Raw genomic sequence first — 13,595 nt, forward strand, 5'->3', positions numbered from 1 at the left:
TGCCTGTCAACAGGCAGAGAGTTTCAAAGTTTAGGTGCTGCCATGTTAAAAGATTGATTTCTTACCAATGCAGAACAGGTATGTGTGAAATCTGTACCAGCTGGGCATATTGAAGTGGTAAATGGGGCATATATCAGGTGAGGCAATCTGCTAGGTAATACATCATCACCTAGTTCCTTGCGGTTTTGAGGTGCAAAAGATACATCTTTACCTAAATCATATTTTCCTGCATTCTGCTCTTACAAGGCTGTCGATTCACAATCAGGTGGCCATCACAATCACCTTAAAAAACAGGAGCAAAAGGGCTAGCTTCATAATGTAGAGATGCAAACAGAGAAAGCGATTACAAGTTGAGGGGAGGCCCAAACAGACTTCACTTCCAATTTCCAGGCACAAAGAACAGAACCAGGTGGGTTAGAAATAGTTAGGTTTTTTTTTTTAATGTGAGGCCCGTATTCCATGACTTTTCTGCCACGGATGTAAATCTCTCGAATCAAGTAGCACTGGGGTGCAGAGAGCAAGGTGTGGCCTGTGCAAAGGGGTGCCTGCTCCTTTCTCCCCTCCCGAGGAAAGCCAAAGTGGTTGAAGTGCAATAATCCCGCCCTCCCCCAAACACACACCATCAAAGCCTGCGGTACACAGGCCGGAACGTGGATCGCTTCAGAAAGACAGTCCATGGGCAGAGGTAGTAGGCCCCGTGCTGGGGTGTGGACCAAGCCAGGCCCTCAGTGTTCATACAGGATTTTCTGATCGCAACAATCCCAGTCTATCAGCTCATTGCTGCGAAACCAAAGGCTGATCTCTCTCTGGGCTGTCTCCAGGGAGTCGCTGGCGTGGACAACATTCCTGTTTACGGGGGAAACCTCACAATGAGGGCATACCATAGGTTAAGGTCCTATCTCTCCAACAGCTACAAAAACAAAAAACCCACCCCATTTTATATCCCTTTCAACAGTCACAACCTACTTCCCCCAAAGAAGTTGTAGATGGATGGAGGGGGACCAAGAACTCTTTCTTGAATTTCTACAGAATTCCCGAGAAGGAACAGCTGGGTCTGTCTACAGTGTGGCTGCCCTGAGGCAGCATCTTGAGCTATCCTTACTTGGGGCTGAGTCAAGAAGCCACTCTGATGCAGTAAAATGATGGAACAAGCGTTTCCCTGGACAGAACCTCCAGAGGCAAAGGGAACTTCCAGGGGGCAATCTAATATCTGTTTAGGCATGACGGAGGACTTTAGGATGCTCACTCAAACAAAAAAAAGGAAGAACGAGCACATCGGGGAACGAAGGTTCAGCCCAGTCTACTCTTGCTCTGCTAGATTTCTGTTAGCAAGGACATTTTAAGAAACGCAAGGGAAAATTAAAACTTGATTCCCACAACACACACCCCCAAAAATCTGTAGTTCCACCTGGCATAGGCCATTTTGCCATTTTATTCCACTGTAAATGTAGACAGTAATAAACACAGATCACCACAAACTAAGGGAAGGGGAATTTTAAGCACAAGCATAGAAAAGTGAAATGTAGTGTAATGGAAAAATGAGAAAGCAAAGAAAAATCACGCAACAGGATGCGCCAGAACTAATACTGACATTTCAACATCTTGATTGGTTCATATAAACACCAGGCTTTCCCCTTCCCCTATTATTCATACATGGCAGTGTTGAACACTGGTTTCGTTTGACCCAGAAAGCTCATTTTCCCTACTGGCCCTCTCAGATAACTACATAATGGCAGGAGGAACTATTCTGCAGCGTACTTAAATGATTCACCAGACCAGGAAATGGGACTTAACCAAAAGAGTCGGCATTTTGTATTTTTCATGGGTAACCAGGCCAGAGACTCCTGTCAAAGTTTGAACCTAGAAGCAACAGCAAGTCAAGACCGGCCTGGTCAGAGCTCAGTGACAGAGCACCTGCCTCGCAGGTAGAACATCCCAGATCCCATCCCCAGCATCTCCAGCAAGAGCGGAGAGAGATTTCCAGCCTGAAAAAAACCTGGACAGCCACTGCCAATCCGTGTAAACAAAACAGAGCTAGATGGACTCATGGTCTAATTGTGCAAAACAGAGTCCTGTATTTCCTGCTATTTTGGTCCCACTCGTACCTGCTGACGTGGACGCTGAAGTCTCCCCGGACGGTGCCTGCCTTGGCTTCTGTGGGATTTGTCTCCCCCACCATAGCCCTGGAGGTTTTGACAACGTTGTAGCCTTCCCAGACCTGAAACAGGAAGCCACAGAAAAAAGGGCAAAGACCAGTGGTTCTGACATTCCTGCTAACAGTTAAACAAGGCAATAAGTCTCTAAATTTTGTAAGCAACATGGACTAAAGTTGCTTCTGTGGCCCCTCTGGGATTAGGGCCCGGAAGCTTTAAGCTTCATTAGTTTCACAGTAGATCTGGCCCTGCGCAATGGCTAAAAGTTCTCCTTCCTCTATCAGAGGCAGTGTGCCTCCAAAGGCCATTTGCTGTTCATCAGCAGAGGGGAAACTGCTGTTGCACTCAGAGGTCCCGTTTGTCTGCTTCCCTCTGGGGCTCTTGGTTGGCCAACGTGAGAAGAGGATGCTGGACTAGATGGGCCTCTGGGTATTGATGAGAGGGGATAGGATGGGGAAGAGAGACGGTCTTACCATGGCAACCACAGGCCCGGAGGTCATGTACTTGATCAGCTCGTGATAGAATGGCTTTCGGCGCAGTTCGTGGTAGTGTTCTGCCAGGATGCCTTCATTGGCCTGCCAAAACAAAGGGGCACCTGACGTTCAAATGGGCAGAGCCTCCAGCTTATGAGACCCCGAGTTGGCATGGGTAGATTGTCTTTGGGTCCAAGGGATGCGGGCTTTCGTGGGTTCGTGAATCCCTTGGCCCAGAGGTGCACCTTGAGGAATGGCTACCTGTTCATGTCTTCTACTTTGTTGAAGGTGACTGATGACAACATTAACATTTAGGTCACCGGGAGGGATTACAACTTCCCTCCCCACACCACCCCGGAGCAAGGCTGTGGGTCATGGACAACTCTCCTCTTATTCGCTGATCCCTACAGAAGCAGGAAGGAGCACTCCAACCTACCCCAATGTTCCCTGAGAGCTTGGCGAGCCTTGATTCCCCCCCATTTCAGCACCCAATGAGCGTACCTGGAGCAACTTGAGACCCACAAGCTTGAATCCGCGTTTCTCAAAGCGTTTGATCACATCACCCACCAGCCTCCTCTGCACCCCATCCGGCTTCACGGCTATCAGCGTCCGTTCCTGCAGCCCAGGGACACCTATTGGGCAAAGAAAGGGTGGTTAGAGCCAGAGATCTTGGGAGCCCTCATGGCTGTGATGAGTGGGAACTGCAACAAAGAGTTGCAGCATACAGTGCTCCTGTTCAGTGTTGCAGGAGCCAGCCAGCCAGGCCTCCTTTCAGGGTACTCTTTCATCCTCCCTATCCCCCCTGGTTTTCTGTAGGTTGTTTCCCTGGGCTTCAATTCAAACCTTTTGGAGTCCTAAGTTTAAGATGACAGGGCACCAGATCTCAAGGCGATTCATCATAATTCCCTAATTTTGAGATGGCACTAAATTTCACTACAATTTCCACATGTTTATGGCTATGGCTGAATTTGCCATTGGCTGAGGATAGTATACATTAGAACACTGTTCTATTTCTGAATGAGTTCTGCAACAGTTTCGCCTCCATTTAGCCAAAGTAGCAAAAAATAGAATATGGTAGAAATTGTGATAAACACACAGAAAGCAGCCAATTTTGCTCTGGCAGTAGCAAAATGTGTCGCGCTTACTCTGACCCTCAGATAGTTAGCTGCAAGCTGTAAAACTAATGTTGCTGTTTTACAATGTTCTTTAAAAGTATCTGCCTGTATAGAGATGCTGGGTTGTTCTGTAGGCACAATGGCTGGCAAATCAAACTGAACACCCCTAAAAGTGAAGGGAGTAAGGAAGCATTATTGGAGGGGCAATGGAAAGCTCACCCCTCTTTTCCACTAGATGCTTCCTCTCCCACAAAATTTTGGGAATACAGCTAAAAGGCTTTGATGCCCAGTGGTGAATAGCCCCCTAGCCCCTTTCCCAGAGAGATTTGCTTCCTGCAGGAGGAGAGTGACAGCCCTGCAAAGCAAGCAGGCTGATTAGTCACTGGGGACCTACCTAAAAGCAGGTGGATGGGACTGCAGCCTCAAGGCACAGAAGCAGCAGACGCCAGCAGGGAGCAGAAGTGGGGGAAACAGGCAACTTTTAAGCTAATAATACTTAGCAGTCATATCATGCAGTTAAGTGCTCCAAGCACCTCCTTTACATTAAAGATAGGATGTTACATTTAAAACAAAATCTGCCCTCCGCGCCAGGAATCCCAGCAGCTGCAGTTGACTCAGTGGGGTCGACTAGTCCACAAAAGCTTTATGTCACAATGAATCTGCTAATTAGTCTCTGAGGACGCCACTGCCAGGAATCTCTTCTGGGGAATTTGCTATAATAAGCTAAAAGCAGGGACGTCCAACTCCCATATTCACAGTATAAAAAACCCGGAAGTGATCTATCTACCCATTATCATAAAAAGACTTGCAGTAATCTACCCAAAGTTGTGGAGGTTTTTTTTTAGGAAGCCAAAGTTGGGGTTGTTGTTGTTTTGCTTTTTTGTAAGGAGATTACTGAAGAGCCAGAGATCAACCAGGATCTACCAGGAACACCCCGTGATCTACCAGTAGATCGCGATCTACCTGTTGGGACATGCCTGAGCTAAAGTGTCTCCTTCTTGGGAAGTCACATACACTGACTGTGCAATCCTTACAACAGTCCTGTAGGGTAGGCCAGTTAAGAGTCCATTCAGCTCTAACCAAGCTCCTTTAACATGTAGCAATCTCATTATCTGGGGGAAGAAAGGAAGCTCCCTCCCCCCCCAAAAAAGTAGAGTGTGATGTAATTCAAGGGCTGTTTTCCAGAGAGAAGAAAAAGTAGCAGTTATCCTCTTCCAATACATAGGTCAGTTATGCTGCTCTCTGGAGATGAGGCATCCAAAATCCAAAGCAGGGGGCCACCTTTATTGCAAACAAGTGAATCATCGCCAAGTAGCAAGCCAGCATTCTCCAGCACACTTCTTGAAAGCAAGAGTGGGGTGAGACAAACAGCTAGATATGAAGTCTGAACCCCCAGTTGGCAATTGATGTACTGATCTTTAAATACAGAAGTGTGGGCCTGGCAATGTTGACCTCTGGTCAGCCCTGCTTGCCAGCGTCTCAAGGAGAGGGTTTAGGAATCATCACTCCCCACAGACAGATTTTCTTCCCACCTGGTGTGTGGATACTAGTTTGCATGGTAAAACCATCTCAGCCTCAAAGAGAGATGAGTGCCACACCCCATAGTCGCCTTTGACTGGAATTAACCACCCAGGGGTCCTTTACCTTTACCTTTTTACTAGTTTGCATGCTAAAAAAGGGAACACCAGCAACATCTGACCACCACCCTGGGAGTCAATGCCAACACAGGGGCATGGAAAAGTAGGGCTGGAACTCCCAGCTCTTCACAGTTTCAAGTCAGAGGGAACTTCACCTTAATAGCTGTAGATGCACCCCAGAGGGTGCCAAGCTGTGCCAACAGGAGAATTCAGGAAGCTTCCTGAATTGCAGGGAGTTGGACTAGATAATCCTCAGTGGTCCTTTCCAATCCTATGACTCTAGGATGCACTTGGAACAGACCCCCCCCCCCTAGTTTGCACAGCCCAAGAAAATGGCAAGCCAGATCTCACAACAGCCCCCCCCCCCGCCAAGCTAGCAAGTACTAGCTTGGGTGGGTAAGCAAACAAAGAGTGCCAAGGGGTACAAGTCTTACGATTCCTTCCAGGAATACCCAACTCCTCAAAGTTGTGTGCAACCAGGGAATGCCCTGCTGTGTCTCTCCATGAGTAACGCTTGATGGAGAGATAGGACCGTGCCGGACTCCGGATCGGCCAATGGTCAGGGACAATGGGAACGGGAAGGGTTGCGGACTGAAGAGAGTCGGGTGGATGGGTGGAAGGGCCTGGCCCGGCTCTGCCTAACTCGGATTTGCCGGCCGGAGCCACCACGCGGCGAGGTCGCAAGTTGCGCGCCCATCCCGGGGCAGGGAGGCGCTTCGCGGGCGAGTTCTGCAGCCCTTCGCCCGAAGGAAAAGAGCGGAGGCACGAGCCCACCCCGAGGGCGCTTCGCTCCGCAACTCACCCGCGCTGTACAGCCGCCCCCCGGGGAGGCGATCGCAAGGCAGAGCCCCCAACGCCCCGAGGCTGCCCGCGCCCCGCTGCCCCGACGGCAGCAACAGGCGGCAGCTCCGGCCCACGCAGCGCTGCAGGAAGACCATGGCGGCTCGCCCGGCAGAAGGGGGACGGCCCGGCCGGGTTTATAGACGAGGGCTTGGGGGTGGGAGAGAGCCCGGCTGTGGGGCTGCTGCTCCCCCCACCCCGGGGCCGCCGGTCCGCCCCCAGACCAGGCCGAGCGAGGCGGCCCCGGGCGGGGGGGAGGCGTGGGAACGAGGAGGATCACATTACAGGGGGGCTGGCCCCCTTAAAGAGACCCGCAGCCACCACCCCCACCCCCACCCGGGAGCGGGCGGCGAGCTTCTCTCGGCCGCCTCGTCCGTGATCAGGGTGGCTCCGGAAGCTGGGGGCGCCAGTTGCTGATGGGCCAGGCTAGGAGACCAGGACCACGAGGGTGGGCGCACTTGCCTGATCTAGGGGCGCCGTCCGTAGCTGCTTCCGCCGGCAAGGATCAGGGAAGGCGGGCGTGGGAGAGAGAAAAATCTGGTTGAGTGCTCCTAGGCAGGAATGGGTGGTTTTTTTGGGGGGGGGGCAAAGCAGCCGTTTCTGAAGCAGCAAAGGGAATAGGAAGTTGTTTTAAGAAGCCGGCTTAGACCATTTGACCATCTTCTAAGTGGGTACTTTGTACTCGCAGGGAGAACGGGGGTTAAAATACTTCCACGTTAGCTGCAACACGCATCAACCCAATAAATCCCAGCTACTCAAACAGCCGAACCTAGGCAATAAAAATATGTGCCAGAGGCGAGCACACCTCACTGAAACAATTGGATGCACATTGCCTGCCCCATCCCTCCCTCCGTTCCCTGGGAAAGATTGTAAGCATCTAGCAGCAGGGACCGCACCAAGCACCACTCTGTAAGGCCAGCTCCAGCAATTTGGCACCCACCCAGGTGTTTCGTGCTGCAGCTCCCACGCTGGCTGTGGCTGAGATTTCTAGTCCAGAACAGCCTGAGGGCAACCAGGTGACAAAGGCTGATATAAAAACAACAGCAACAAGAAGGGATGAAGCGATGGGCTATGGGAGTTGCCCTCTCACACAGTCGAAACGTTCTTATTTATGGGATGGGTTCCTGTAGCAATAATTAACATTGGTCTTATAACACCAAGATATACTGCTCTACACGCTTGGAGTATTAAACGTAGTTCACAGGCTTTCCCCCCTACTGAGCACTTGAAAATTGCTGAGGGACTTGAAGGACCAATTGATTTTGTGCAAGTTGTGGTCTCAAGAATCTGTGTGGCTAATTGCTACATTCAGTGCAGATTTTTTTAATATATAAAAAACCTCTGCCTTTAGAGTGTCTCCCTCATCCTGAGAGCGGATCATCATCCAGTGATGAACAAGGATGGAGGGAGGCTGGATTCATGGGTGCTGTTGGCGATCTGGCAGAGAATTACAGAACATCTAATTAGAGATTAAGAGGAAACACGAGGCCCGTTTTGGAGAGGGGCCACCCTCCCTCCCTTCTGTCAATACAGCTGCAGCCAATACTCGCAACTCATGGAAAAATAGGGGAATTATAGACTTTAGAGAAACTTTGCCCTTTAAGCTGAGTTGTGTCCAGAACAAGCTATTTTCCATTGACAAAACAAACCATTATCACTGGCTTCAATTCAGAAGGCAAACAGCGCTGTTCTACCTGCTGGAAGTTCGTAGCTCCCAGAACAGTGACCCCAGAAAAATATTGGCAGAAACATCAAGGACAGAGGGTTGCTTTTCCCTACCCCACCTGCTCTCTGCACAACTGAACAAGCCCTGCTTAGTTCTCTTCTCCTGGTTCCCAATCCTAACCTCCGATTCTCCAGGTGTTGTGCCACCTGGATCCATCAACCTTTTAAATGCCATGGACAGGTTTAGACTGGGCACCAGGAAGGAGCCATGTGATGAGCGCTAGGGCACCAGTAGGTTTGTATAAAGGGAAATTGGAATCTTCAATGATAGGAGCTTTTGAGAGCAAACTAGACATGCATTTGGTTCACTAAATGCAGGTGGACTTGCGTGCCAAAGCAGATAACCACTCTTGACCTTAAAAGCTCCTCCGAGTTTTGCCCCCCCCTACTGCCAAATAAGACCAATTCACAACCTTTTTCCTCTTCCAACTCTACCAATATTCATTCAGCTGACCAAATATGGTCCAATTTCAGGGGAACAAACCCTGACGTCCCTTGCTACTCATGCCTGAAACTCTTCACCCCCAAAGGGTCCCATGACACAGCCTCCCCTTTCAGATCCCTCCTTAAAGTCCCGCCTCGCCCATGAGCTCTTTGATTTGAATCACAACGTTCTTTCCCAAGACCAGCTAGCATCAACTGAACTGCAGTGGCTTCTGGGAACCAAGCTGCCAACTCTTGGACCTCATGCACAAACATCCAAACGGCATTCATGAAGAGGAGCTGTGGTGTGGTTGCTCACTTCTGAGCAGCCTCAAGCACTGCAATTCCCAGTTTATGGAAAAGAAGCCAGTGTGCTTGACTGCTTGAAGGCTATCGGGCCATGGCTATCGTCTGAAAGCATATGGTGTAGCAACTGCGCTGGAAGCTAAATGAGTCTTATGGTTTGATCAGTTCCTAGCCAGATGACTGCTTGGGAACTCTCTGCAGTCCACCCTGATGGAAGAAAGACTATTGTTGCAGACCATCTGCTTTGAATGCAGAGGGTCCCAGGTTCAATCCCCAGCATATCCAGGTAGGGCTACCTATCTGAAACCCTGGAGAGCACATGCCCATCAGTGTAGTTACTATTGAGCTAGGTGGACCAATGAACCAGAGCTTCCTACGTTCCTAAAATCAAGTAAGCTTCACGTTGGAAGAATACATGCTCTGTGGAAATGGGACAACCAGTTTTTCTTAGCAGAAAGATTTGAGCATCTTCCAAAACTATGACCATTGACCCATTGATCTGGACAGAGAAAACATGCACTTTCACTCTGGGTAAACATAGTATTGTGACTGATGCTTTCACAAGGATGCTGACCCCTGGAGCAGGCCAGGGACAGACGGAGTGTCATTGTGGCTGAAATCAAACAAGACAAACAAGACTGTCTATTAGCAGGCACGGTTTGTAATGTGTCATCATCCAGCTCCCAGCCACAGCCCCTCTCTCTTGACGATAGTTGCCATAGTGAATTTTGAAGAACCATTCTGGCCAGGGGTGGTGGTGGAAGCAGAAGATCCAGCCTCCTCTAAACAGCGGCTTCTGTTTTAATGCAGTAATTTCATTGATGCTTCTCTCACACAAGCATCTTTTGAGAGTGCTAGCCTCAAAAGCAGTATAGAAACACCTTGAATGAAAGGAAGATCCAGAAAGCCACAGAGTACAATGGCAAGCAAAGACTAGGATATCTGAAGAGGTTCCAGGTATCTCTACACAGTTCATCCTCTTGAAAACAAGGTCAACAGGCAAGAGTGCAAGTGTCTGCCAGTTCATGACATTCTGCTGGCGAGTCTGCTCAGACCATGTGCCTGCAATTCGGGGAAGCACCATAGCAGGCTCTCATACAGTTATTGATACATTTTTTTAAAGATTAAAGGGTCAGCACAATGCAATAATTAAAATGTGGGAGTAGGACTAGGTGCTAGGTTCATGTGCAAGCAGAGCCTAACTTCACTGGGGCCCACCTGAGGTCAGTCGCTCGCCTAACTTACCTCAAAAGGTTGTTGTGAATAAAAAATTAAAGTAGCCCATGTAATGCCACCATGAGTCCCTTGGAAAAGCAGGCTCTAAACAGATATGAAAAACCCTATAGAAGCATCATTAACTATCCCTGAAAGTCATGTAGCAACCCACAGAGGTCACTCTTCAGGAATGTGCACAAATCCACCTGCACAAGCTGAACGTGAGACAACAGGGTTTATGCAGGCAGCAAAAAAAGGCTAATGCTACTCCAGGCAACATAAGTATAGGGTCCAGATCAAGGGAAGTAATAGTCCTGCTCTATTCTGCCTTGGTCAGACCACACCTGAATACTGTGTCCAGTTTCTGGGTACCACAATTTAAAAAGGATGTTGACAAGCTGTGTAGAGGAGGGCAACCAAGATGATCTGGAAACCAAGGAAGAGGTTGAAGGAATTGGGTATGTTTAGCCAAGCAAAGAGGAGACTGATAGCCATCTTCAAATATCCAAACGGCTGTCACAGTGTCCACATGGAAGATGGAGCAACTTTTTTCTCCTGCTCTGGAGGGTAGGACTCGAACCAATGGCTTCAAGTGACAAGAAAGGAGATTCCGACTCAACATCAGGAAGAACTTTCTAACAGCAGGAGCTGTTTGACAGTGGGATGGGCTCCCTTGGGAAGTTGTAAATAGGGACTGGATGGCCATCTGTCAGGGATGCTCTAGCAGAGACACCTGCATTGCAGGGGGTTGGCCTAGATGACCATTGTGGATCCCTTCCAGCTCTACGGTTTCTATGAATTAGTCTGAAGCCTGGAGTTTATGCCCTCCCTAAGACTTCCCGAAAGGCCTTGAAAGTACCCTAAATAGATCTCAAGCCTGTCTAAAACAACAAAGTAAGCACTTTTTTATTTCCATTAAGCACATTTTAGTATCACAATGGAATGATGAGAAAAAACTTTTCTTTTAAAAAAACCCCACGAAAACAGAGCTCTGTCTGTCTGTCCGTCTGTCTCCCCACCGATAGCAGGGGAGGTTTCAAGGCAATTAAAAACAAAAAGTTGATGGGATGTTCCCCTCCCCAACAGCAAGGTGCAGGAAGGGAGGGAGGCAGATGGAATGATGTGAAGGTGGGAACATCTGAAGTAGTCTTTGGCGTTTCTGCCTCATGATTGATGCACAAGACCAGTCACCAGAACCTGCAAATCTGCAAATGCCACAGTATTAAGACAAAAACATCCAGCTATAGAGGAACGGCCTGCAGATGGGCCTCGAGGCACCCTGTAGGCAGAGCTGCCACAGCTCAGCTGCGAGGAGGAGCTGGAAGGGGAATGGACAAGGGTGGGGCACAGCGTGCAGCTCTCCCAGGCACGGGGCCCACGGGGGAGGTGCTTCTGCATCCAGCCGGCCTGGTGAGATCGGGGAGCGGAGGCAGCGGCAACACGAGGAGCACAGGTCCGCTCTCGACAGGGATTCGAACCAGTCCGGTGCCGAGAACTATAGCTTCACAGTCCCGGGGGGCAAACTGTCGTTGCAGAGTCTGTAGTAGCGCAGGTCATTGACCAGCCTGTGCACGTTCTGCGTAAATGAGGGCAGGTCCTGGAAAAGGGGTGGTGGGGAGACAGGGGAGAGAAGAGACAGCCAATGGTTAGGACAACAACAACAACAACAGGATTAACCAATCCTTCCAGTTCTTTGCCCCAAAGGAGTGTTGACACTAAGGAATGCAATGGCACCGACCTTGCCCAAGCACTTCCAAATATCTCAGCTAATTTAAACTAGGTTGTGTGGGTGTGAGACGGCCTGAAATGTCACCATGAAGTCTTATGAAGGAAGAGCCGAGTTGTTACAGGAATAGAAACCTTTGTAGTGAGCAGCCCTGAAACAAAAGCAATGTCACCCCCTCCAGAAGCTGCCTTATATCCACAGTTAGGCCGTTGAACCATTTTACTCAGTACTGTCTACACTGGCTGGCAGCAGCTTTCCAGGGTTTCAGGCAGGAGAAACTCTCTGCATGAAGCCATGAGAAGGTGCAGTCTGATGGGACACACAGTTTTGCACAGACTCCTGAACCAGTCATTACTCTGAGAGCTTCCCTTCCTCTTTGAGACCTCTTTAAATGTGTAGTGCAAATGGGACCTATCACCTTAAATAATCATGGCTTCCCCCAAAGGACCCTGGAAACTGTGGCTTGTTAAGGGGGCTGAGGGTTGTTAGGAGACCCCAATTCTCCTCAATCAACCCCTCTGCCCATGCAACTCTGGAAATTGTTGCTCTGTGAAGACCTTTTAAAAAGTGAGGATGCTGGGGGCCTTCTGCATGCACAGCATATGAACTTACGCTATGGGTCCTACTACCACAACATCAGGGTAAGGGGCAGGGCTGTAGCTCAGTGACAGAGCCCATGCCTTGCCTCCAGAATGTTTCAAGCCCTGGTTATCTCCCGTTCAAGAAGGATCAGGGTAGTTGTGGAGGACAAAGACCCTTCACAGAGATCCTGGAAAGCTACCGCCAGTCAGCCGATGATCCTGGGCTGGGTGGAAAAATACTCTTGAGCTACCCCCTACAGTCCAAGGGAAGGAAAATACACTGAATGTGTCAATGGAGGCTTTATTCAGAGCTTGTGGTGGTAAATCAGACATGGCGGGAGAGGGCCAGAGGGGAGCTGACCACAACTTCACTTGGCGTGAAGGGTGGGTTCTACATCCTGCCTGTAGGGATCTGGCAGGCTACGGTAAGAAGACGACGCTGGGCTAGATGCTGAACCACTTTGGTCTGATTCAGTTTCAGGGTCCTTCTTATCTTTTCATGCAATATTAAAATGTTATAGTTCAAGGAAGTTCTATTTGGGGCACGGGTTTGTGTGTGTGTGGGTGTTGTCAGTCTGTCCATACAGAACAACCCCACCTGAAAGCTTCAAGCCAGCCTCACCCTGTCCATTTTGAAGTTCCTTCCAAGCACGTTTTTCTGATTGCTGTCCACACCATCGCAGCTGGCCAAGAACCCCGGGAGAAAGGCCGAGTAGAAGCTATCAAAGTCCACGGAGGCCATGTTGTAGATGGCTATGCCAATTTCCTCTTGCAAGAGGTCGTGTGATTTATGGACCAGTACCTGAAGCAGGACATTCACAAACTGAAAAAGCATGGCTGTCCGGAAGATCTTCTGTGGGGAAAGAGAACAAGGGCGTTCAGCAAGCTCCTGTGGTGCTCAGAAAAACAGCAGCTCTGGGGGTCCAGTGAAGCTGCGCGGTGCTCTGCAAATGGGGAAGCCAATTCTGCCCTCTACAGGACCATCTGATAGGCCTCATTTTGGTGGCTCATGGCAGCTGAATTATGCCACACCTCCAGGGTCCAGTGCAGGGTCCATTCACCTCCATGGATGCAGAGGTAAGTGAAAACCCCTGGCAACTTGGCATTCATCACTCCACCAGCTGAACACACCTGCCCTAGCAAGCTTGCACAACATTTAAAATGGTTAGCTCTTGTGATAATGTGGCACTCACAATGAAAATGTGGGTAAAAATCTGCTATGATTAAATAATGGCAAAGAGTGCTGTCACAATGCCTACAGTGTGTCTAGGGGCCCAGTTTTCCAGGGTCTCTGACATGCTCATTCAATGTACCTGATCCTCTGCAAGCCACCTGCCACTGGGCATTTTGGGCAGTGGTTTTGGGAGCAGCGTATTCAACACAGGCACTAGAAAAAAGCTC

At 49.5% G+C, this 13,595-nt stretch overlaps 2 protein-coding genes across 3 annotated transcripts in view; both read right to left on the reverse strand.

The window, feature by feature from the left end:
* Window positions 1-427: 427 nt before the first annotated feature.
* Window positions 428-6,349, reverse strand: LOC117056757 (nucleoside diphosphate kinase A-like). The gene is made up of 5 exons (XM_033167378.1): window positions 6,181-6,349; window positions 3,128-3,258; window positions 2,627-2,728; window positions 2,106-2,218; window positions 428-846 (listed from the first exon to the last, which is right to left on the reverse strand). Exons 1-5 carry the CDS (start codon window positions 6,314-6,316, stop codon window positions 726-728), a joined length of 603 nt encoding a protein of 200 aa, XP_033023269.1. The 5' UTR covers window positions 6,317-6,349; the 3' UTR covers window positions 428-725.
* Window positions 6,350-10,769: 4,420 nt separating this feature from the next.
* XPO6 (exportin 6) overlaps window positions 10,770-13,595 on the reverse strand; it is a 44,542-nt gene continuing 41,716 nt past the window's right edge. For both annotated transcript variants that reach the window (XM_033166468.1, XM_033166467.1), the window contains 2 exons: window positions 12,817-13,047; window positions 10,770-11,484 (listed from right to left, as the gene is read on the reverse strand). In XM_033166468.1, coding sequence (XP_033022359.1) covers window positions 11,383-11,484; window positions 12,817-13,047 — 333 coding nt within the window. In that variant the 3' untranslated portion in view covers window positions 10,770-11,382. The remainder of the gene's footprint in view (window positions 11,485-12,816; window positions 13,048-13,595) is intronic.

The sequence above is a fragment of the Lacerta agilis genome, chromosome 13 (assembly GCF_009819535.1).
Source record: "Lacerta agilis isolate rLacAgi1 chromosome 13, rLacAgi1.pri, whole genome shotgun sequence".
Taxonomy (NCBI): Eukaryota; Metazoa; Chordata; class Lepidosauria; order Squamata; family Lacertidae; genus Lacerta; species Lacerta agilis.